We start from the raw sequence: 26,780 nt of genomic DNA on the forward strand, positions 1-26,780 counted from the left end.
ATGCAGGTAAAATTACAGATTACAGCAGCAGAGAAACCAAATGACCCGACTCTCCATAATGCCACACCAAGTCACATCTGATTAGTTACATCAAGAGGTACCCGAGATGCACACTGACAGAAAGTAAAATATGGAAAACACACGTCATTTGCAAGGTTTTTAGAAAATAAAATGTTATTTTATGATATTATTTCATTGTTTAAAGACTAATGTATGGTGGCTTAAAAAGGCAGGGTTTTGGTGTGTATCATTTGAACTTGAAGAGCAGAGGGTTTTTTTTAATTTTTTTTTATCTTACATTAATGTATTCACAAAACAAAACTGGCTTTCATTTAGTGCATGCTCACAAAATACTTGCTTTCTTTATTCTCATCAGATTTAATTATTGTTCATTAGCACATCTTATGAGGCACCAGTGAGTATTAACTGTCATACTCCCCCTGGAATCTGACAACATTAGCTTACTTTCACACACGTTTGGTGCCTAAGGAGATATCATTTCTTTTTTTTAAATTTTAAATTTAACACATCTTATATTAGAACTTACAGTAGGCAGGACTCATGACGTTAGCCAAAGTCTGGTTATTTTTCAGTATACTTGAGAATATGTAATAAATGTCCACAGTTAGCAGTCATTTAAATATGGTAATCTTTAAGCATGATTTTTGCTTCAGTAATGTGTTTGTGGTAATGAGAACAGTCAGTGATGCTGAGCGATGTGCACATAGATTAATGACAGTGCCAAAACAAATTCTACTTAAAATCATGAAAATGAGAAAAACAAACCTTTATACAGCCATGTTCTGCTGAGAGACTAATTAAACATAACCAATTTAATTAAATCAGTGTTTATAATCAATATGACATTATATTTGATATAATTCTAAGCTCTGCAATGGAGTGATTACGATGAATAATTTCATTATGAATGGCCTTGGTATAAATCACCAGCAGAAATATTAGGCTAAAAAAGACATCATAATGTAATTAGTGAAAACTCTTGAGGGGATCCATATTTCATGACAGAAAATGAAAACCATAGTGAAATGTCAAAGAGTAAAAATTACCTGGAGAATTTACATAAATCCTAAACATATATTACTAAGACGTTTGTCCAAATAATCATTTGCATTAGCTGCAAACAGAGAATAATGATGCTGAAATGCTGGACAGCAGTGATTCAAATACTCCCAGCTTACACAGAGTTCATTACATTTCGCTGATAAAGCTCCGTTTGGCTCCAGCTCCTCAGTATATGCACAGAGCTGTGCAGAGGTTACACACAGCCATTCTCTTTGTGATAAAAAGAAAGCATCTGTTTCTGTGCTTCTGCAGAAACCTACTGATGGATGGCCTCCTAGATGTCAGCAGTCTATTTCAGCAATCTTGAAACACAGCATCCCTGTTTCAGATTTCTGAACTAGATGGTGGAAAAGGCAAGTTTTGTGAATTTTATTTCTAAGCAGACCACAGCTTTTTGGAGACAACAGAGACTCTGAAGTCGACTTCATTTGGTCTTTACACATAACCAAAGGAGTTTGCTGTGGATCAGATGACATCTACTGTGAGAACCCTCAGGGGAAGTGGCCTGCAGAATTAATTACTACAGTCTTCTGAACTGTGACCAGCCAGCTGAGGAGGAAAAAGGGGTTGGCTTTCCAAAACATTTCAGCCTTCTTCAATTGGGTACATGCAATATATTGTATTGGAGTCTACATACATAAACCAACTTTTTATTTTTTAACTGGGCAACATTCAGCGTCGGTTCATGTTATTTTGAGCACAATAACTTTAACCAAAAGTAATTGGGATTTAACTGATATGTTAAATTATATAAACCAGTACACATCCATGCTACAATACTGTTTGGCCTGTTTGCGCTGTTGGCAAAAGTGAAATAAACAAATGAATAAATAAATAAATATCAATGATAAAAAAACAGGGTTGGTAGATTTTGCTTACATGCTAAAAATGGGTCATTTTAACCTGTTTGCTAGGCATGTATAATTCAAATTTTGTGGAAAATTAAATTAGTTGTTACTATCATGAAATAAAAACGACATAATGCTTTTATGAGGTCTCATAGGTACAAAAAGGAACGAAAAAAGACTTATTTTGGCGCATTGCTAGGTGGTTGCAATGCATGGTTAATTAAATTTTTGTGGATATAAATGAGATGTTATTGTTATAACTAAAATGATGTGGTCCTTTTATAATGCGTTACAGGTGCATAAAGCCAAAAAAAGGTCATTTTAGTCTGTTGCTAAGTGGTTGCCAGGCAATCTGATGCTGTCATAATATATCATGCACAAATCTTTTTGGAATTCAGTTAAATATTATTGGTGTGAAATAAAACAATGTGATGCTTGTAGGTGTTACAGGTGCATAAATGCTGAAAAAAGTCTTTTTAGCCCATTGGTAGTAGTTGCTAGGAAACATGACGACATGGTAACATCTGATATAGATAAGAACCTTCAGGGGCCTAAGATTTACCGGCATGGTGTACCTGCAGTGTTATGGCAGACAACTTTAATACTTTTTTACCACAGTGATTCTAATTGGTTTGGTGCTTTTTGAGAATCTGGGAAGTATATCTCAAAATGTGGACTCATCTGTCATCTGTCAAAAAGAAATTAGAGATATTTAGGCATAATTAGATAAAGGCATAAACAAGGTCTCAGAGTAGAGTGCAATTTAAGATGGATGTTTTTTTTGTTTTTGTTTTTTCCCCTACTCTGAATTTTGTAATTTCAACAGAAAAACCACAACCACTCACAAAAAACACTTTCTGCAGAGAACATGTGGAGCTGCCTAAAATTATATGGAAATTACAAGATTTTATAAATGCATTCACTCTGGCAAGGCAGGAATTGAATAAACACTAAACAATACAGTGGGGCATTGGCTTTCAAAGTCACATACCAATAAAAAAGAAAGCAAGAAAGAAATTAGCTACATCACTTTAGAACTGGGAATATTTTCTGATTGTCACATTACTGCAAGAAACACTTTGCCACAACTCTATGTCATTTTTTAGCAAAGATACACACTATAAACTACACAAATATACACGATTTCTTGACCCTCACACAGCAGGGCAAATAGCTGTTATCTCCCGCAGTTCACCTAGCATCTTTCACGGCAATATAGTTAGTCAGAGAAGGAGGCCAGTTCTCACTTTGTGATTGTTGAAACAGCATAATATAACATAAGCAGTATGATATTCAGCCTCCTCGAGCTCCAATGATTGTACATGAAACTAGCAATTTTGCTGCATTTCAGATTCTCCATGTCTGTCAAAAGCTGGGTCATTGATCGGCCTGACAGGAAGTGCCAGTCTATAGAGCGCTGCTCTGAGTGCTATGCTGCTGTAGAGAACATGACAGGTTGATCGTTTATGTCTCCATTTCTCTACGTTAATTTTTATGGCCAGTCTTTTATGGTCACCCTGTGCTCTTATCAATAAAATAAGAAAAAGGTAAATGATAACCCAATTGAAGACAAATATATCATCTAAGGTCTAATGTTATTAAATGTCAGGGGATTATTCTTCATTTTTTAAGTTACTGTATCAAACCCTTTAGTTAGCGTGCTAGCTCATAGACGTTAACAGGGATTTGACATATGGACTCTAACATAAGGTCATATAAAATGTTGCATGATTTAAATGCATTAAAGAGCAATTTCTATTTCTTTTTCTTTTTCTTTTTTTGTATTTCTAAATTGACTAGAAACTTTGCTGATCAGAACTGCACTTGAAGACATTTCCATGTAAAAGACGTATTTTCTTGCCTGACAAAACAGAGACATCTGAATTCAGATGCCAAAAGCAAACACGAAGGGATGACTTTAAATTATGACGAAGTCAAAGGGTCTAAAGACTTATAAATCTAACAGAGGATCAGCATAGTTTTCTCAAATATACTTACCAGCTACCCCAGGCGCAGTATTGTCTTTCAATTTAACCTTCACCCAAAAAGCATTAGGCTGAAGGTTAAATTGTCTTTATTAATAGTAAACATAAGGAGTATACTTAACCCTTTAAGACCTACCATAGAACCAAGTCCGCCAGAGCTTATATTATATTTTTTACATGCTGTAGTGCCATTTTTGGGAGCATTTCAAGTTGCTATACATCAATACAACCACTACAGCCTAATTTTAATAATATGCATGCATTAAGTGTATAGTAATTACATAAATTGCAAAAAAGTGCAATAAACTACAAAAAAATTGAAAATCATTTTTGTTTTTTTAACATATATTTCTAGTTAGAGAAATTTAAGAGGCTTATCCCTCAAAACTGTAAATACAAAAAAGTTGCACAAAATAGTTTCCCACCACAGGAAATTTATTTTGAGTGTCTTCATAGTTTTATTTTTGAAATACACCAATTTCTATACACTGCAGGAAAAACGAAAATAAATATTATAGTGCAAATTTGCAAAAAAGCAGCATATGCATCAAAATAAACTATTTCCAGCAGTGCAATATGAGTCCTAAGCATCCCAGAAACGACACAGAAAGTCATAAAGTCAAACATAACTTTTAAAAACACCAGCATAAGCTCATGAGGCCTTGATGGTAAAAAACTACATTTCCGCAAAAATGACGTCACTTCCGGTTTCGGGCAGGTCATGGCGGACATGCGATAGTTCGTGCTGATGGACGTAGGAAGTGTTATGAACAGCTGATCGGATCAGCGTGTTTCTGGAATATTATGTTTTTGCTGCTGCAAGTGCTTTTTATGCAGTTTTTGCAAAGCTATATGTGGAAGGAAACTGTGACCTAGGACAAGCTGATGGCATAAGATGTAAGTACAACTCCTCCGGTTTCATATGCAAAAAAAATTATTGCGCTAGCTTACGTGGTTGCAGAGCTACCGGGATTTAAAAATAGTTACGCAAAACGGAGCGTGCCCGCTCTGACCGGTTTTAAAGGGTTAATGCCTGATTGAGAGGGACATCACATGAGGGGGTGGGGAGTTGTCTAGCTGGCAAAAATGGATGATGTCATAGAAGCATCCACAACAGAATATAAGTAATGAAGACATTATTGAGCAATTTCCTACAAAGAAGTATCCTAAGTTTAATGTCAATACCAAAAAAGTTTGCCAGGCAGAGAATGGACTATTGATGCTTTAAAATATCAGTGTCTGGAGAACTAGGACCCCTGGGGTTGTGGTGTGTATTGAGTTTTTAAAGCTTAGTTAAAGGTGTGCTATTAAAAATGGGCTACTAAAAAGCTGTATGGGGCTAGAATAACAATTTTTATCTATTTATTTTTATAACCAAAAATAACAAATACTCAACACTTAGACACCAGAAACTTTGATAGTACTTTCAGAAGATAGATACGTCATAACTTAAGAAGCAGACATACTGCAGTATTTTCATGTTATTTTATTTTATTTATATAGTGCCAGTTCACAATTCATCTGTACACTCATGTCATGTCATCTATACTCTTTGTACTGTAGTAGGACCCTACAATATTAGAGAAATGAGATCAAAAATTCCCTATGAGAAATAAAGAGAAAGAGGCCTCTGGCAGAATCTCAGGTACAGAGAAGATCTAGTCATCTAGTCACATAACCACACCTGTTTGCTGCCCACACAGTACTGTTTTATATGGTTGGCACTTTCTCAGGAGTCTTTTTGGGTTAAGTGCTTTGGTCAAGGGCACCTCAACACTGACTGCATAAAAATACAGTTTACATTTTTATATATAACGGTAAAAATTTAACAACGCTGTGACAATACAACTGATATCAATGGGTACCACACACAATGTGTGAGGCCGTTCGTATTGGATAAATTGCACAGGATGGACCACATTAATATTCTGCTAGGATGCTCAGCACCATGGTGTTTGTGGTCAGCAGGGCCAAGAATTGATTAACAATTACAAACCCTGATGTTGGACTTTAATGAGTGAGATAAAAAAGAACTCTCTGTGCTAGCATTTGCTTTGTCTGGTTTCTTAGACCAGTTATTTTCTCTGGTCTTATTTTATGGATTATAGTGAATATTATAATATTATAATAATGCCATTTATTACTAAATTACAGGAATTCTGCTGCACGTTTGGCACCGATGATATTGTTTCTCTTTTAGATACAAGTGTACCGTGCCCCTGAGCTGTTGCAGACATTTCAGAGTGGATGAGTCTTGGCATAGTTGAGACCGTACCCTCTTATTGTGACACATAGGCTGTGGTGTCAGGAATGTGTGGGCTGCCCAACTACTATCTGCTACAGTAACCATCATCACAGTCTGCATAAAATGAAAAAAATATTCAAATACACCGACTCTCTGTAGGCGGAAACCTAAAGCAAAGCTCTGAAAAGATAGAAAAAGGGCATTCAAGTGAACTAAAAGCTCTTTATTGTTTGGATCTTTAACTATATTCTTTGGTTCAGTATCTTGTTATTTAGGTAATACTTCATAATGAATAAGCGCACCTCTGGGAACACGGAGAAATTATACGATCGTTATAAAACAAGTTTTTTTTATGTGCCTGAGCAGCTGATCTGCTAGTTAAATCATCTAGTTAACTTGATTACATAAACAAACAGTAAGGGAAAATTTTTAATTTAGCAAACAATATCTCAGATTTCCTAAACGGTTTATCAGTAAAGACCCTCATCCGACACACAGTCTCCTTCAAAAACCTGCATACAGCATTTGCTTTGACTCTAATGAAATTATGGAGAGTGGCCGCAAACCCCACGAGAACAAGGGGTGCCCGGAGTCATGCATCTAAGTGCTGCTGGACAAACCCCATTTCCCTTCCTCATGATATTCACCATCTTGACAGGGGATGATCAAAATAACACTTATTTATTTATGCATGCTTCCAGGAATCACATGTGGGCTCAAGAAGTGTATTCCTGGAAAAAAATAAATAAATAAACAGACATCATTGTGACATTGAGTTTCTGGGCACCAGTGGAATCATCTGAGAGTAGCATGCTGTAACCCAATAGCATTAGTTTCATATAATATGTTGAATATTTTGAAAAGAATGAAGACAGAACGACATGACATTGACTGCTGAATATTAAATTGCACACTTAAATCACTCAACCAATATCCATTGTTGACTTTGAATACATTCCAGTCGCAAAATATTACAATGCATGCTTTCAATCTTTACTTGAATAAACTTTTTTAGATAATTACTCTCTCTCTTTTGAGAAATTAGGCTTTACCCATGTTGTAATTTACATGCATTTAGTGGACATTAACATATTATACAGCAAGTAATTAATAGTGATGTCGGTGACTTTAGTTTAGCATATATTTTAAGTCTATTAGGATGCATAGTTGTTAAAATTGTCCTTATTATCAATGTTGTGCTTACTCTGTTTTCTAGCTGTTTCCTGTGCATCTATGGCAGGCATGACAACAAACACAAGTTGTGTAGCATCAGTTCGATGGCTGCACTCATGGTAGTAAAATAAATACTCAACAACAATTTTTAATTCTGAGACTAATTCTGACTTTGTGATCCCTGGACATTCAAATTTCAAAGAGACTGCTGCTTTACAGTTAAATTCATATATTAAGACAAATAGTCAAGTAGTGCTGTCAAGAACAGAGGAACGCACCTAAAAAATGCTCGACCTGAACATAAAACTCAAAATTAACTTGGAGTTTTGCCATTTACGTTGAAGACCCAGGACCTGTGCATGTAGTCCTGCATGCACGGTAGCAGATAATTTATGTCAAAGTTATTTAAGAGGCATACTGAATGGGCTTTTACTATAGATTGCTTAAGCCTTAATTTGTTATGCCTTTAATGGCAAAAAAAATTTTATTTGTATATATATATTTTTTGTTATTTTTATATTATTATTTTGCACCTTTTAGTTTCTGCATTTCTTTTAAGTCTCTTTTTATGCAGTTTTTACCCCTATGGGGAAGTTTGCTTGTACTACTACCAAAGACACTTCCTTTATTTTAGTCAAGGTTGCCAGACGTGGCTGCAAGCAGCTTTAATTATTCTTCACAGTAACAGACACAATATATTAACATCCTTAACTGCAACAAGAATCATCTGGTGTTTTAGATACAGTGGTGTGAAACAAATGATTCAATGGAGTATCACTGGAGCACTAAGTGGTTACACTCCACATGATGAGAAGAGTTAACTGTGGATGGAAAATACTGTGGTGGTTAGATTTTTTTGTTGTATTATGTTACAATGTTCTGCACGCTTCTGTACTTGCTGGAAAAGAAGGATAAAAAGGTAATGCCTGCAGGCATCAGTCACATATTTTTAGTATTTATTTTCTCTGCATATCATCATAAATATCATTATTTCTTTAAATATCTTGAAATCATTTTAAGGCTATGTTGCCCACTCCTATTTGGGGATGTAGACATGATCAAGACTGCTGAATTTCAAATAAGCATCAGAATGAGGTGGAAAGGTGAATCAATTCAATTCAATTTCTCAACAGTGCTATTTATGAATAGTGCCAAATCACAACAGTTATATCTTAAGATAAAGACCCTACAATAATACAAGGAAAACAGAGAAAATCCCAACAATCAATGACCCCCTTTGAGCACTGATGAGTGACAGTGGGAAGGAGAAACTCCCTAACCCCAAAACCATTCTCAAGGAAGGGCACCATCTGCCACCACCAGCTGGGGTCAGAGATAGCACCTTAAAGCAAATAGCAGTAGAAGACCACACCGGGTGACACTATTGTCAACTAAGAAAAGGACAATGAAGCTAATACCCATTAGCTCATTAAAATTGGTCAATAAAAGAAAATGCTGCCTTGTCCAATGAGTCTAGATCAGAACATGAAGCCAATAACATGAAAATCTGGATCCATCCTGCCCTGTATCAATGGATCAGGCTAATGGCAGTGGTGTAATGGTGTGTTTAATGCCATTTTGGTACACTTTGGGCCATTAATTACCAACTTAGCATCCTTTAAACACCACAGCCTGCCTGAGTATTGTTGCTGACTAGGTCTATCCCTTTTGGACCACAGTATATTTTCTGGTGCCTACTTTCAGCAGGACAACATGTCATGTCACAAAGTTCAAAATCATCTCAAAATGGTTTCTTGAACATTACAGTGAGTTCACTGTACTGTGTTGGATTGACAGATTCCCATGCTGGAAGCACAGCCAACAAATCTGCAGCGACTGAGTGATGTTATTATGTCAATATGAACCAAAAACTCTGAGGATCGTTTCCAGCACCTTGTAGGCAGTTCTGAAGATAAACGGAGGTCAAGCCCAGTACTGACAAAGTGTACCTAATAACATGTTTTTGTATAGTGTGAGCATATACTGTATTTGCTAAGGTTTAAGTACTACCAATAACCATTACAATCTAATATTCTTAGATATTCTTTAATCAACTTTTATACATGGAAATTTTTGGCCCATCAATTCTTTGGAGATAAAAATAAGTCTTTAATCTTTAAAGATATCTATGTAATGAAAGGCATTATGTTGGATTTCTAAATAATAACAACTATTTTACTAATATTAGCATTTTGATAATAATAATAATAATAATAATAATAATAATAATAATTATTATTATTATTATTATTATTATTATTATTTTAATGACAGTGTTGACAGGTGGCTACACTTCTCCACCTCTTCTACCTGTCACCATTGTCCACAGTGATAAGCTGTTGCTAACCACATGGTCTTGTGAGAGTTGAAAGGATTATTATTTCTCATTAAATTGTAACTAGAAGGAGCTGACCCCATAGAGAAGAACACCAACAGGGACAAGTAGAGAGGCAGAGTGAGGCTTGGTTCAGTAATGAGCACATCTCGTCCCATACAAAAACTTATTAAACATGTAGTGGTCAAGAAAGTCACAATGGGACTACCTTAATAATGCAGAAGCTGGCTTTGTGCTGCTGTTGAAGCTGTCAATCTTCAGCGCAAGTAGCCATGTTTGTCTAATCCAGCAAGAGGTTTCTCCACTCCAAGGCATATTAATGAGATTTTCACATCTCGTCTCCTCTTCAGGGAGGAGAGCTAAAGAACTGGAGTAAACCCTTTCAAATTAACACGTACAGTCCCAAGCCTTTGGTTTTCCTTTTCGCAGCACTTGTTCTCTAGTGACTGACTATTAAAACAATTTTTAAAAGAAAAAAAAAATAAGAAAAAAATAATTACCTTAAAGCATTAAGCAAAGAGGACTTACCATCAAATCTTTTATGTCTCGAAACAAAGGTGCTTCTCAGTGTGTGACTCATTTCATCAACCAGATTCTCAAAGTCTTGTTTACTCTGTTGGCCAAATCTGTCCTCCATTTCCTCGGTGCAACATGTGTTTCCCTGAAGACATACACGAAGATGTGTCCCTGCAAAAAATGACACACAAAAAGCTATATTTTTCTCTCCAAACCAAAACGTAGGCTACATATAGGCACTGTAAACCAATGTAATGACCAAAGCTTAAAACATTAAAGCCTGAACCATGAAAAAATTGCCTGCAAATTATTATTATTATTAGCATTGTTATTATTTGTATTTTGTAAATATTGTTATTTTGTTTTTGTTTTTTTTGTTTTTTTGTAATTTATTGCTTAAAATGTATTGTGCAATTTAGTTAGTTGGGTTTTTTTGGGAGGAGGGTAAAAGAAAAATTACATTGATGCTGTAGAAGTCTGAGAAATTCAAGAAAACTCATGTATCACATATGATAAACTAGGTGTTACTAGGTTAAATAATGTTGGAGCATTTTTTTTTAAACTACTGTATCTTCTGATGCCATATTTTTAAAAACTCAATGACCAAACATCATTGGCTTAGTTAAATTTTAAAAACAGGACAACTGAGAATCTGTAGCTATTTAAGGCGATATTGTGGTGATAGTGATATGTTCCAATGGTAGCACATGAATATAAAATCATGGTGGTTGAAACAATGTTGCACTCTAACATGTTACAGCTTACCCCTAAAAATCAGATGAGGAGCTACAAGGTGTCAAATTCTCTGAAGGGCTACCTGGACAATCTTCTGTCTCCACAAACTACCCAAGGAAGCAGTAAGGCTAAAGTGGTTCAACTTTTGAAGCAAAGCCACACCTTTGCATCAAAAACTATTAAGTAAAAAGAAGCTTTTTTGGTTACCAGAGTAACAAGTCCCATCCAATTAAAAGGACCAACAATGAGAAAAGTTTAGACTTCACATGCTCTAATGCAAAATTCCCCCTGCTTAAGCATTAGTTGTTTTTTAACCTATTTAAAGGATAAACCAGTACTATTGTTACTATGTTTTTGTCATTGCTGGCGAGGTCTGACTGGTTGTTTATGGGGTTTCTCATTTGTCTGAGAGACACTAAGTGCTTTAATTGACAAGGGCTTATTAAAGTTAAATCAGATACTCCATAGTTTTAAAATATTCCTTTGCACATTACATAATTGTAAAAATTCTGAGTGGAATATCACGTTAATGACCTACATCACTTCATTTCCCCAAGCAGCCATATTAAGACAGACACAGATAATGAAAGATTCAGTCTAGAACAGAACGTGTTTCATAGAAACATTCATAACTAGGATTTTAAGCATACTTTAATGCCATTAGAATACCAACAAGAATGTGCTGTGTAGCCTTTACAGCTCAAACCAGATCAAGTAATACCTGCAGAAAGGTGACGACTGGGGCTGTGCCACATTATATCGTCTGTGATAATATGATATGGCACATATTCATAATATATAAGTGTCATACCATGATGTCAAAGATATAGCACTACCATGCGTATATATTCCCTATATGTTCACAACAATAAGCAAAGACCAGATATGTCTGACAGCAAGAGCTTCGTCTCAGCCTCCAACCACGATTAAGTAAAAAGGCCATTTCAGCAACTTCCAACAAAGTACAATACTTTACTGTCAACTGTCAATTATTCCCATTAAAGGTAAAAACAACATTTAGCTTCACCATCATTAAACCTGGCCAAAGATACATCATTCCAGGGATAGAATAATCTTCTGTAAATATACCGTCTCACTATTATTATGCTATAATGCTGCTTTGCTGTTGGGGTTTTAATAAATTCCCACTTCAAATTAGGAAGTGTTTCATTAGCTCATTTGACATTAGCTCATTGGAAAAGAAGGATTGAAAAGGGTATTCATTTTGTTTGCACTTGTATCGATACAGGGGAAAGCAAGTATTGTACCTATTTTATCAAATAAACTGAAATACTTGGGGAACACTACAAACAAGAGGACAACATTAGCTTAGCTTGACAAAGCTACCTCCTAATTCGGAACTTTTACTTGTGTGGCTCAGTCACATCAGTAAAATTACGACAGAACCTACTTTCATCAAAAAGACAAAAAAGAAAAAAAAAAAGAATTGGTGGCTTCTGGTGTTTGTCCAACAATGTTGTAACCATTCACATTAAATGCTATAACAATGTAAACCGGTCATGATTTAATAATGAAACATCACAACCACAGGTTATCCCAAATTTTCTTGAAAGATTGTGATATAATTTTAAGGCCCACTCCCGCACCTAGTGAGAACAAAGTGTGACAAAGTAAGAATCAACAAAAGCTGCATTTTTCTGGTGCTTTCACAGCGTTTCACAGCCACTATTTTTGAAAGTAGATACAGTATTATTACAATGTAATTCACTGTAGCTGCTATCACAACAGAGGCAGTTTCTTTTTAAAGCATACAAATGGAGATGTAGTTACACTTAACCACGATCTCAAGGTTAAGAATAAACATCCATGCTCAAGAAACCAACATTACTTTACTTAGTTTGTATGAAATAGCCACACAAGGAACATAGTGTAAAGAGAAACTATCTACAGGGTATGAGAATCCACTGTTAAGTGTTTCATCAGTTTCACAGTTTCACCATGGGTGTGTGTTTGTTTGTGGGCATGTATTTGCTAAAGCAAGGAGTAGCTTTTTAACCTCCCATGTAAAATATAACCACCACGCTGAATATTTAACTTCCATGTAATTATTACATCAGCAACTGAATTGCTCCATTTTAAGATAATTTTATTTTATGGTACTGATAAAAAAAAGAACACGATGTGAACATGTTGTGAAAATAACAGAACAGCACAGATAAATGCCAGAATGTAAATATTTGAACACGGTATAATCAAACAACAGTCTAAGAGCTGCAAGGAAAGAGACTTATGGAAACCTTACTTGTGAAATTCATTCTTAGAATTGAATGCCTCACTCACTTTACCTCTTTTCATTCAGTTTTCAGGCCTGTATTGACTAAATAGCAGGTGATATCAACAAATAAACAAAAACATGGATCAAAAGTCTTCATTACTACACACCATTGTTAAAAAGACCCTGCAAGATAGATGGTAATAGCATCATACAACCGAGTCCTGTGTTTCCAGTGCAGCCTTCTTATCAGATATGTCAAGAAGAGGGAAAAAATACATCTTGACACAACAACCCTACTGTGTGCTCCAGCAGTCTCAACAGAGTGAAACATCACTTAAAAATAAACCTGTCGTACATCAACATATGGGAAGGAGCTTTCAGGGGACTTCACCACTCAGCAAAGTGCCATGACCTTCCTAGTCAAGGTTAAAACAGCCCTGTAGCTTCACAGATAATCTATCTACAGGAGCACAGACCACACACACATTAGCCACACAAAGGATGGAGTATGGGCCAGACAGTTCTTTTACAACAGAAAAAAACCCCACTCTTGTGTGATGTAAACATGCGTTATTATTTTTTAAGATACGTTGTCAACAGCATCAAAATACTTAAACCATCAGCTCGATTTCCACATTAAATTTACCAATACAGCAGTTTTTTTTCTCTATTCCTTCCCTAAATCAAATAAAAGGGCCAGTTAGCAGAACACAGCTATCACTGTGAACACAAATACCAGAGATTATTGTAAGAATTCAGTTCCAGAGCCTAGTGGTTAGATTTTCATTTGAGCCCATTATCCATTTTATATCTGCAAACTAAAAAAGTTTTAGGCACTGCAGCTAAAATGAGGATGCTTTCCAAAATGATACACAAAATACTGTTTCTTTTTTAAATCAACTTCATTCCATCTGCAGTGAACAAAACAGGATAAAATAAAGATTTCAGCATCACAAGATCTTTACAAAAGAAAGATGTCCCCTTCACATAGTTGATTGACATTGTAATTGGATTTCACTATGCTCTGCTGCACTTTTAAAATCTGTGTTTAAAGAAAAAAAAAGGTGTTAACTTAATATCTTGTTAGATTCTAGCAGATGTGTTGGTCTCTGGTTAGAAAAATAGAATCCTGTCCTCAGCTGAAATCATTACAGTAGATGTGAGTTGACAGTTCTGTCTTTCAGACAGTGGCATGTACAGTAAACTTACTGCAATATTACTTTGAATGGTAATTTGCATTGTTGTGTGAAAAATCACTCAGCTTTTTTCAAATAGCTGAGCTCCTCTTGCAGTCACAGCCATTTCCCCAAGAATTATTACAAATGAATAAATATTACGAAGTAACTGTTATTGGGAAAAAAAAATTTTTCTTTGTCACCCATCAAAATCAGATCAGTCAGAAACTTACATCATGCATGCCAGTGACTCTTATGTCGTGTTACAGATGAGGCGTGTGCTGGTCTGCAGTCTGCTGCGAGACATTAATTGACTAAATGAAGCAAATTTTATCCAGTTAAAATGTAAATGGCAAATTACATTGTATTGCATTTTATATTAGCCTTTCTATTCACATTATGATAACAGAACTTGATGTTATATTTACTGCATTACAGGAATTGAAATTTGAAATAAAACTTTTAGGTTTTGTTCTCTTTTGAGTTTTCTGTGCCAACCTTTGCCCCGTGTTTCTGTTGCGCTGTGTACAACTGTGTCATTTACTTTCTGCTGCTAACATAACAGACTTTTGAATCTTGAGGTACTACTTGCTGTCCTTTCAGTTTCACTTGTAAATGCATTTTAAGGCATACTTCCCTTATTTCACTTTAGGTGACACAAAATAACCTACTTAAAACTGCTTGCATTAACTATGGATTATAAAAAATTAAGTATTTATAAAACCTCTATTAACACATTTACACAATTAAGCATACTTTAACCATACATATTTATAAATGTAAAATAGTGTCATTAAACATGTTCTATGTGAACTTATAGATCAACACTGAAACATTCTTATCTGTGTTTATGAATTACATGCTAATGTCTATTAATATAGGATTTATCCTTTATAAGTGATGAATTAACACTTCACTAATGTAAATGTTTACTAATATTATATGGTGTTACTAGTATGAGGTGGTGAGGTGGAAGCCACTCACTGACTTCGTATTGTTATATTTTGTGTTAAATCTATGGTTCTCCGAGTCCCTCACACACATATACAGAAACATGCAGAAACTTGCCATTAAATTCATTTTTGTAATGTCGCTGTCCTTCAGATTTAGATGTGTGCTGTAATGGAGTTTCACATTCTTTGTCCGCTTTTCTATCAATCCTTGTCCCTTATTTCACAGAGAAAAATAGAATATTATTGTGACCCATGAGGGCTGTTTTTGGAAACAGTTGTGAAAATGAAAATGTTCTTCCAGTAAACATGTTAGCACAGCTTCGGGACAGCCTCTGCACTGAGCCAAATCTCATGCAGATGGGGGGTTTTGTTTACTTTTGGCTGGTAAGGTAACAAGTATGAATTCCAAATAAAGCTGTGTACAATTTCGAAGAAGCCATACTTCAGCAGCTGAAGGAGAATTATTTCCCTCTAATAGCCAAAGCTGGTCTTTGGCAAGTCAGTTAATATTAAGTGGACAGGGTGGGTGAACCAAAGAGGCTTGTCCCTGACTAACCTCGCTGTACAAGCTCAACACCTAACCTCTGTTTTTCTGGGGCTAACGGGAGGATGCAGTACTTCACTTTGCATCTAGCCATGGGACCAGACTGTATTTAACGTGCAGACAAGAAGAACAATTGTTGCTAATTAACAAGAAGCAGATCCTAATCACACGGACATAAGAACAGCAGAAAATACAAGACATACATACAGTGCCATGAAAAAGTATTTCCCCATTCCTGATTTCTCACTTCTATGCATATTTATTTTAGTTTAAGACTCCAGTGAACCACGCTGAGAGCCATTATACACAAATGGAGAATATTTGGAACAGTTGTGGCTCGCCTACAGAAATCACTCCAATTAATACAAGAGTGCAATGGCAACTCATCCAGGAGATAACAAAAAAAACCCTCAAACACCACCCAAGGGAATGCAGGCCTCACTTATCTTACTTAAGGTCAGCATCCCCCCCAACCCCTCCCCCAAACGGCTCATCTCACATTTCCCAAAAAACATCTCCAAGACTTTTGGAGAAATATTCTGAGACTAATGAGACAAGTGAGACAATGACAAAGGTTGAACTTTTTGGAAGGTTTGAGTCTCGTTACACCACATAAAAAGGCATAAAACTAACACAGTATTTCATTAAAAGAACATCACACCAGTCGAACATGTTGGTGGTAGTGTGATGGTCTGGGGCTGCTTTGGTGTTTCGAGACCTGGAAGACCGGACCTAACTGATGAATCCATGAATTCTGCTTTCTACCAGAAAATCCCGTAGGAGAATGTCCCACCATCAATTTCTAACCTGAAGCTCAAGCACACTCTAGCTATGTGGCAGGACAATAATTGAACATGGCAGTAAGTCCACCTCTGAACGGCTAAATACATAAAATAAAATAATAACTTAAGTTTTTGGAGTGGACTAGTCAAAGTCCAGTATCAAACAAGATTGTGTTGCTTTGGTATAACCTTAAAAAGGCTGTTTATTCTCAAAAACCCTCCAATATGGCAAAGATAGTGCACCAAAATTCCTCCACACTGATGTGAAAGACTCATTGTCAGCTATTGCAAATGCTTGATTGCAGTTCTTACTGCCAAGGGTGGCCCAACCAGTTATTAGGTTTAGGGGAGGAGTACTGAATTTATATAGGTAAGTTTGAATTGTTTTTTATCCTTAATAAATGCAATCATCAAAAATGGCATTTTGTATTTATTCAGGTTATCTTTGTCTAATATTAAAATCCACTTGATGATCTGAAACATTTAAGATGAACAAATACTGAAAAAGTAAGTTATCAGAAAGGGGGCAAATCCTTTTTCACAGCACTGTACATGGCTGTCAGTTGTGCTGCGCCACGCATCAAACCTGGTAAAAATATACAGTTGAGTTATAATGAGATAGGTTTATTCATGCACACAGATTTATTAACACCTACTCAAGCTGTCATCATAAGTCATAATTATATCATGTCACTCAGTGTCTGTAACCAAATGGGGTGTCAGTCAATTTAGCTACCTTATTATCAGTGCTAATGAAGCTCTATGAAGATATTCAAATTCTACATTCGTCCTGCTGAGATGGGTTCCCATTTTACAAAACTTCTCTGCCAGGCACGTACAACATGTTTATGATATATTTTGCAGTCTTTAGCAGGTTTAATGTGTGATAATCCTACATGACAGAAGTGCAGTTGTTTATCTAAATCTGTTTTACATATTTGCACGTTGTATGCTTACTTACTTTCTACTGGTAAGCAAAGCGATACCTTAAGGCACCTGTTGTCCTTGTTTACTGTTCAGAACACCTCCACAGGTGCCTGTCAAAACCCATCATTGCTGCTCAAGTCACACCTACGTAAGCTCTATGTCTCTGATAAAGACCAATTTTATGTAGTGTTCAGATCAAAAGTCCAAAATGGTTCCCCATGCAATGACTAGAGATGCAGCAACTTATCATTTTAATACATTACTCTTCATACTGAAGATCTGTTTCAACTCACTTCAACCTTGTATCAAATATAGCTCACTAGCATCTCACACAATTAAACTTTGCCTGCAAAAATGTAGTTTTTTTTCCTTGTACAAACATATACAATGACATTGTTTACTTCCTTTATAACTTATCTAAGAAGGGCACAGGCAAGAGAAGATATAAAGAAGATGCAATTATCACACAATTACACTTTGACATGGCTTTAAGCAAAACGAGAACGTGCTTTTAGAAAAGTTAGACATCACAAACTGAAATGCTGCAATTCAACGTATGACTCATGTTGTTTTAAAGTGTCTAAGTTCCTGTTACACAAGCAAAGGTAGGCCAACTCTCTGAAGTATTCCTCAGTGTACCTGGCCAAAGAGACCCAGAGCATATGTGCTCTGCCATCTGCTGTGTCCCATGGTTCCGCCTGACAAACTTTTAATGGATTCACACTCAAAGACACGCTCAGCCCTAATGAGATCAGGAATGCTTGTGTCACTGCAACTTCTTCTTTGTCAAATCAAAACATCCAACAGGAATTAAGAGTTAAAATAAGTTTGAATTTCTGGCAAGTTATCTTTAAATGTTTAGTTCTTTTAAAACAATTGTTGCTAATATAAATCCTATCTGATATTTGCTATTCCCCCATGTTAAGCAAGTTATCATTTTTAAAAAAAAGAGTTAATATACTTCGTTATTGCAGATACAGGACACATTAGCTAATCTGGCTCACTGTCCATCATAATTCACAGGTTAATGACTGAAATACAGAGAGAAGCAATAGATATTCTTGTCATTTGTTGGATGTTTTGCAAAGTGTGAATTAAAATCCACTGAGAAGTTAAGGAGGCTTATATATCCACAGCAAATTAATCTTGTTCATCAATGAAACTGCTTGAGTTCACGAGTATATGATCAGTAGCAGCCACAGCCATTAGACAAATGAAATTCTGTATGTCACACCATTGACCAGATGATAGCATAATAGTGAAACGAAGTCCATATTTCAGTGGTGACGATCATGACCAATAAGATAATGATCATCTCCATCTAACAGAATGCGAGTGATATGCAGCATATGTGGCAGAGCTAAATCACATCGATTCCGTCGTTTGGTATTTAACAAAGTTTTTCATCATTTTGTGCAAAATTTATCAACACTGAGAATCCTATGTTAACAACTTTGCCAAACAATTAAAATTAAATATTGTTTAATACACCAGAAATTAAATTTTGTAAAACTGCAAATCATGGCCATGAGTCTATGTTAAAAAAACAAAACAGTTATGGTGAAGAAGCTTTTGGTGAACATTGCTTGCAAGATTAGCTGAAATCTGACCAATGCTCTGAGAGTAACGATTTTTATGAAAACAGAAAAAACGTCAGTAAAACAACAAATATGACCTTGATCACCATTTGGGTAAAAACCCATTAGGTGATCATTGTGTGTAAGTTTGATTAGATTCAGGCCAATACAACTCACCATGGCATAAGACAAATGGAATAAAGCAAATTCTTTTCAATTTCATAAATTTCTGCTCCACTTATTGTGATCTGCCATTTCCTTAGGTGGTTTAATCCAAGCAAAAATCCATCCAAGACTGGAAGAGCTGTCAACTATTCAATTCTGCACTAAAATATTGAAGCCATTTTAAATCCAAAATCCCTCCTAATCTAAATAAACTGCTTCTTCACACCTTCGAGTCTAAGCAATTCTGTTTTGTCTGAGGTATCTTTTTGCAAATTTAGACCAAAGATTTTGACTGCCCATGTGGTCATTTTTTATTACAATCATGTTAAGTGCAAAGTACAAACTCAATGCACAAGATGCTGCAAATTAATAACCCTGATTACTGTGATGTCTCAGGAGGTATGAATCAACAATGAGTTAAAAAAAAAAAGAATAAAAAGAAAGTGAGTGGGTGGATAACATATGAATAAATGAATGTGATAGGTTATCTTCTTGTCTCATGAGCATCATATATGGAAGAGATATGTTGTAAGGGGCTCATTAGATGTGATCCCAACCAAATCTAGTTAGCTCACTTGTTTCACCTTCTTATTAAAAGTAAATCAATAGGTTAGACTTAAAGGTTGCTGTAAATCACCATTCGAACAATGAAGCAGAAACCAAATGCCTGTTACACTCAAACTATGTATGTTAAGTGCCTTGGATCTCTGAAAGAATAGGACATTAGCTAAATGTCAGCAAATGTTAGCTGATGGCCTATGCCACCTAGACACCCAAGGCATGCATACTGGTAATTTCAATGTAATATGCATTCTGCTTCATCCCACTTTCTCTACATCACACCGAAACAGGCCCCTTAACCAATGAGTAATCAGACTTTGACAAGACAAGATCATATCGTCAGGAACTATATAACAAGAGATATTCATTGAATATAAACATCATCATGGATCTTTAAATCGCTGTATTCCACACACCTTCACACTTTTAATAACGTCTCTAGAGGGTTTTGTGTGCAGAATAGCCAAGTTTCTTGCTCAAGTTGGAACTTGCATCAATCAAAAATTGAATGAAATTATTCCTATCACATTTTGGGTCATGTCAGAAGTTATTATGAAAGGCATGTTCATGTTTTAAATAACTGGGGGATGCTGATACAGAGGGGTATATGTCCTTGGGTGAATGAGGACAGGTTCAAGAGGAAATGAATTCTCACTGACATAAAACAGTCTACAATAAAAGCAGCACAGTACAATGGTATGATGGTATTCTTCATCCTCAGGAGAGTCAGCGTGAAGGGAAAAAGGACAGGAATAAAGATGTTGGAGCGGTTTCATACTCCTAGCAAATGTGTCAGTATATATATATATATTTTTTTTTTTGAATATGTCAAACTATTCCTCTGCAACATGCCATGTGCAAGGCTGCGTGCGTGATAAAACAGCCAAACGTTGACTCAAAGGTATAGCTTTTCATATTGAAATGTTTTTAAATGTACTATAAAAAATATTTTTCAGGAAAGAAATATAGGAGTGGAGAAAAAACCTGTTTTTTTAAAGGCTTTGGAAAACTTGTGAAGAGATGGGTTTTCCACATTTATATAAATATTTTTTTCTAACAGATTGTTTGTGAAACTGGGCTTTAACCTGAAATTTTAACATAAAACTCCTGCTCATCTGGTTTCTGGGAAGATTGGAGATGACTACAGTTTCAGATTAACAATTGAACTGTTGCCTACTAGAGTTTTTTTCAGTAATTTTAAGTGATTGAAGCAAAAGTTCCTCCAGCTTTTTAGACATGAGAATTTCTCAAATATAATGCAAAACTGTACCCACTTTTCAGTGGGGAATATAGTGTGCATTTTTTAACCACTTTATGACATTTTACAAAATAATAATAATTTTAAAAAACAAAAAAAAACACAAGCATTAATAAGGAAATTCGATACAAGTAAATCATGACAAGGACTAGACTCATCTTTACAAAAATTTTTGACAAGAATAAATATATTACTATACATATGCAATAAAAAAAATATGTTTGACCTTGAGGGTAATAGCTGGGGGATATTTATGTACCATATACCCTTCAGCAAAGTACACCAATATCATTACAGTTAAAATTAATGTATGGATTTCCCTAATACCGTGTACGGCACATTTAGGAATGACAAGTGCAGCATAATCAGCATATGTAGCACTATGTCTAGCTTTGACATTTATTGAGGAGTGCATAATAAAAAGCCTAGTGGAGGCCTGAGGAATCCAGTGTGGATATTCGATCTATGCATGCCTAGAAGCCCCTGAGAATGAGAAGTGAGGAGGCAAGCCTCTCTTGTCTGCATCAGTTTGCTATGTGGAGCATGGCACACAAACACACTACAGGTAGCACCTGGTGGCTTTTTAGAGACCCTCAAGGCCCTGAGACCTGCACTGATCGTTACCTTTCACTCAGTTTACAGTTTAGAATACAGGCACCGGTCATTATACCTTGTTACAGTGTAAGTGTCCTCTAGCCAGTGGCCTGGTTGCCTGAGAGGGAAAGGATACAGCTCTGCTGCACAAGTACATAGCTTCCATTGGTGGCTTGCTACACACCACACTGAACTATCCTCAAGAGCAGTGTAAAGGCAACTATAGACTCCAGTTACGCATCATGTCTAGTCAGACGCTGTCAACAAGACAGAAGTTGCTAAAGATAGATCCAACAGCAGCAACAAGGCATTCGAGTTAGCTTTGTTTCATGATGGCTACGTTTTGACAGTTAGATGTGATGTTGGGAAAAAGTACTGGCTATACGCCGCAGTCCAACGCCAGAATTTTGATACTAATGTCAGTGAAAAACACACTGATCCAGAGGATTGTTTTCAGAAAGTGATCTGTGAATGTCTTAAAAAAAGAGACAATGAAATATTGTCAACTACAGGAAACAGTGTAAACAGATCTCCAAAATGGTAGCCTATAATGGTCAAAAAGAAAAGAAAAAAAAACCCAGCATGAGTGACAAGCGAAAATGTGTTTATGCCAGTTTCTTAAAACAGAAATGAAAAGGCTCTTTCATTGTGGCTCCAGGTTAGAATTTAATTGCACAGTTGTTGACAGGAACCAATAGATCAAAATAACATCCATTCATTTCTTGCAGGAGAACTCATTTGTCCACATTTCAAATGATTCTGAAACCATTAAACAATGATTGCAATGCCATTTCACGAGAATCTGTGTATTTTTTTTCACATATTTATTTCAAATAAGTTTAGAAAATGTTAATTCCCCGAGGCAGCAGCATATTCCTTTAGTAATGTATACGACAACAGCTGTGTGTCAGCAATATAAACTAGGCATGCCAGCCTTACAGCATTTGGACAAGCTTCAATAACCCAGTACATTTTACTAAAACTTTGCAACAAAAAAAAAAAAAAAACCAAATGGAAAAAAATGAACAGGTTTCTGCTACATAGTAATAAAAAATGACATGTACCTGGAAATATCTCAATCATTTACTTATTCACATGATATGGACTGTGAATTAGTCAAACAAACAGCATTGTTAATATCTGCCACCTGAACCCCGTTTGGTTTTTAAATGTGTAGGGTGTATTAACAAATTATTCTATGTCAAATAACAAAGCTGGACTCATTTATTATTCTTGTTTTAGATTTCTTAAATATTTTTATGTTATTATTAGAATAATTTCATTTTTTGTTAAATACAACAACTGGAGTTATGAGCAGCAGAAAGTTGGACATAAACCCTGCTGGAGGCCACAAACAAAATAAACAGAAAGTTTGGGTCACAAACAGGATTAGGTTTAGAAATATTATCCAAAGAGTACTTTTGGTGTTAAAAAAAAATATCAGTAACCCTGAAGACATCAGTTCCCCTCCTTCCTGAAGAAACACAAACACATCAAAATTCATCAAAATCTGAGAGGAGTGCATTGTTGCATAAACTGTAGGTTCCAGACAGACAGAATAAAATAACTTGGTCTTGGACTGCTGGTCAGATACAATAAACTCAGTGCATGGCTTTATGAGGGTGATTGTGCAAGCAGCCCTCTTGAATAGTGCATATGAAGAAAAAAAATGGCTTGCACACAACTAAATAAATATTGTGTATATCAAAAGATGATGGTGCTAAAACAAAGACTATATGCATGAAAACAAAACTGTTCAATAAAACATGCAGTACCAATTTAAATCCAAATAGTTCCATTTAAATAAGCAATACACAAATAGATAAACAACACAAGCACAAACAAACAATCCTTATGAATTTTACAAGACATAAGCTACAAGAACACTCAACAAAAACATATACAGAAATGTGCTATAAATACTCACAAGGCAAGCAAACAGAGAAACATGTGACAAGAAGCACAGACACCAAAGGATTTTTTTTTTCAATGGGACACCTGGTTGGGACTTGCTTGTGCACATGCAAGAAACAAGTCTTTCTGCCAGAAGTTCTTTCTCATATCCGACTGAAATGATTTATGAAATGTAGGCAAACCTGTTAAAGTATCTATTTAACTAATAAAATAGTATTGCCCTAAATTCAACTAAGTTAGCTCTTGGAGAACAAAATTGAGAACAAAAATCAGTCCATCAAGTTTCTTAGTATAAATGCATTGGGGGATGCATCAGGAAGGACATCCAGTGTAAAAATCTACGAAATCAAATATGCAGAGCAGCCCACTGTGGATTCCCCTTGTGAATAAGGGAGCAGCTGAAAGTAGCTTCTTAATGGCTTATCCAAATTAATGTTGTGGAGGGGCTGAAACTTATCCCAGCTGTCATGAGACAAGCGACAGTATGCAACCTGGACAGCACACAAGTCTAGTCCATGACAGTAAACTAAAACAACCAAGTTTAAAATCGATAGGTCAGTGCTGATTTATGAGTGATCATTCCAGGTTAGTTTGGGGCCTCATCATGGAGAGACTCCACCTGTCAGTTAGCTTGGAAACAACTTAATGTGTCTCTGGAAGAGCTGAAGGAAGTGGCTGAAAGTTCTGGGTGACTCTGTTTAGGCTACTGCTCTCACAGTCTGGACCCAAATAAGCAACAGAAATGGATGGATGGATGGGGACACAAACCCTTTTAAATAAAAGTCCTTTTTTGACCCGTGCATCCACAGCAACCTCAGCCTCATAACTGGTACGGTCATCTGACATTTCTGAGTATTTCTCCTAGAAATGTTTTCCGGCAGAAAATGTTGAAGTAATTTTTTGCACTACTTGCTGTTGTTCAGTGCTTTATGAATTTTGAAGTTGCTGTGGAAAATGAGCGGAAACATTTTTAGTCTAATGCAACATTGCTCTTCACTTTTTTTTGTCTCCACATTTACATTTACAGCACATTTGTGTAACCGATTGAGTTGCACTTGGAGTACGTTTTGTCTGTTTTAAGTGTTAAGCTTATAAAGTATTAAAACTTATGTATAAGGCTAACACTTAAAAACAACAACAACTGTGTGTTAATCCACTTCAGGGCCAGGAGTTTGTACTTTTGTGCATTCTGCATAAAAAAACTTTTAGAAATTTCCATTTCTTAAATTTATTTTGATGTACTTTGATTCTGGTGGTGTTATGCTTTTAGCGCTGCAACCCTAAAAGACTTGCAGGACACAGTGTTTCCTGCAGCTCTCACAGGAAACACCCGCAGAGAGAGCCCATCATGAGGCCATTTTGGCATCCATAAGTATGATTGATGACATAGGGATGCAGACAGCGAGAATTCCCCTCTGCCATGAGAAAAATGATGATTGTTTGGATTTTTTTTATTTATTTTTTTGCCTGTTAGTGCCCCCCTCTGCTTCTCAGTGGGACACATTTACATTACGTTAGCAACATATACACTCAAAGCCTTGGGCTACCAAATACAAACAAAACAACTCCCGTGGATCTCAAAAGTCCATTTATCCACAATTTTATCACAAATACTTCAATGTTTGTAGAGTAAAATGTAAAAAAAGTAAAACATGCCATCGGAAGCCATTATCCCTTTCAGGACCTCACCCCCAGATCTATTTCAACATGTGTGACTGGCAGGAAGGTCGCAATAATTTCACAATACATCACAGCAACAGTGGAGTGTGCTGCAGGGGCTAACAAAGTCACCTGGCCATTCCCTTTGCAGGCACTGCCATTTAGCCCTTTTTAATCCCCTCCATCCCATTACATGACAGTAGAAGACCTGTGCACATTACATGCTTCAGTAGAGATCATTTGCCTCGCGCAGGCAGCCAAAGATCACATAAAATATTACCACCCGTTATTTCTGTCCCACCTCCATCTACTGACTGGCAGTAAACAGAGCTGGACGTCAAATGATAGCATAGTATATGACATCCTAAGAAGTTCCATTGAATCCCGCAATCTGCCATATGACTCACTCTCCACGTCTCAGACATTGGGTAATCGACTGAGTGGAAACTGAGACAGCAGATAAAACTGAGTGCAGGTCTTAACTTTAACAAGCAATAAAAAAAGTGGATTTTAGAGGCAAAATATAATTAATTTGCTTACAATTAAATTAAACAGATATAATTAAAGTCTTCTGAGAGGGTGATTCATATTTTAAGATGTGCAAACACTCCAAAGACTTTGCAATTCATAAGTTCATTCCTATTTTAAATGTCTTCACAGTATACTAGCTTCCAGCCCGGTCTGGACGGCAGAAAGAAACATCGGTTAAGTCTTGTGGAATTACTGTACTCGCTGAGCCTTCAGGCTTTGGATCATAACAACATTTTTGTCAATAACACCATCTCCAGTGCTGTCATTCCCCTGACCTGGTTCCTCTATTGAGCCCAAACACAAACACACACATACGAAAACACACACACAGAAAATCTGGGGTACTAAGCTTTTCATTTCAACTCCAGGAGAAGACGTGGTAGTTATTTCAACATTTTAAGTAGTGCAGAAATACTCTCACAATAGCACCCTGATGTTTCACGGTTATTATTTTCACTCTATTATATTTGCAGTGGTTGCAGTGAATTACTCATATTGGCCAATCTTATAGAAAAAGTTTGGGTAATATAAAAAAGTAATAGATATATATTTCAATAGTATTCTAATTTGATTCATTTAAATATAAGTACAATCTAATTTAATAAAAATACAACTTTACAAATACAGTGTTTCCCAAATATGTTTTCCAGTCTCTAACGGCATCACATCAAAAGCAGCAAAACCACACACACATCCATCTGTCACAGACTTCAAGAAATCAACCCGCCAAGTGAGACCATTCAACAAAAAATGCACAGCATGCAGCAGCAGTGAAAGCACCATTTGTGGAGGTGGACCAGAAATAAATTTGAGATTTCCCCTAAATCGTCAGTGATTTTAATAGAGTGTGATGGCAGTTGTGAGACTGGCACAAACAGCAAAACAGGAAGCTTTTGAAGATCTAAAGTAACTTAAATTTTTTTGTAACTTTAATGATCAAGTCGTCCGTCCTAAACAGCTCTTCAAGTCATCATGAACCGCAAA

The 26,780-nt window shown here is 36.0% G+C and overlaps 1 protein-coding gene across 2 annotated transcripts in view; it reads right to left on the reverse strand.

Annotated features, from left to right (window-relative positions):
• The window catches only part of gpc6b (glypican 6b), a 79,916-nt gene that overhangs the window by 50,247 nt on the left and 2,889 nt on the right, over positions 1-26,780 (reverse strand). For both annotated transcript variants that reach the window (XM_084907973.1, XM_084907972.1), the window contains exon 2: positions 10,198-10,356. In XM_084907973.1, coding sequence (XP_084764099.1) covers positions 10,198-10,356 — 159 coding nt within the window. The remainder of the gene's footprint in view (positions 1-10,197; positions 10,357-26,780) is intronic.

The sequence above is a fragment of the Perissodus microlepis genome, chromosome 16 (assembly GCF_051167445.1).
Source record: "Perissodus microlepis isolate ML-2025 ecotype Zambia chromosome 16, ASM5116744v1, whole genome shotgun sequence".
Classification (NCBI taxonomy): Eukaryota; Metazoa; Chordata; class Actinopteri; order Cichliformes; family Cichlidae; genus Perissodus; species Perissodus microlepis.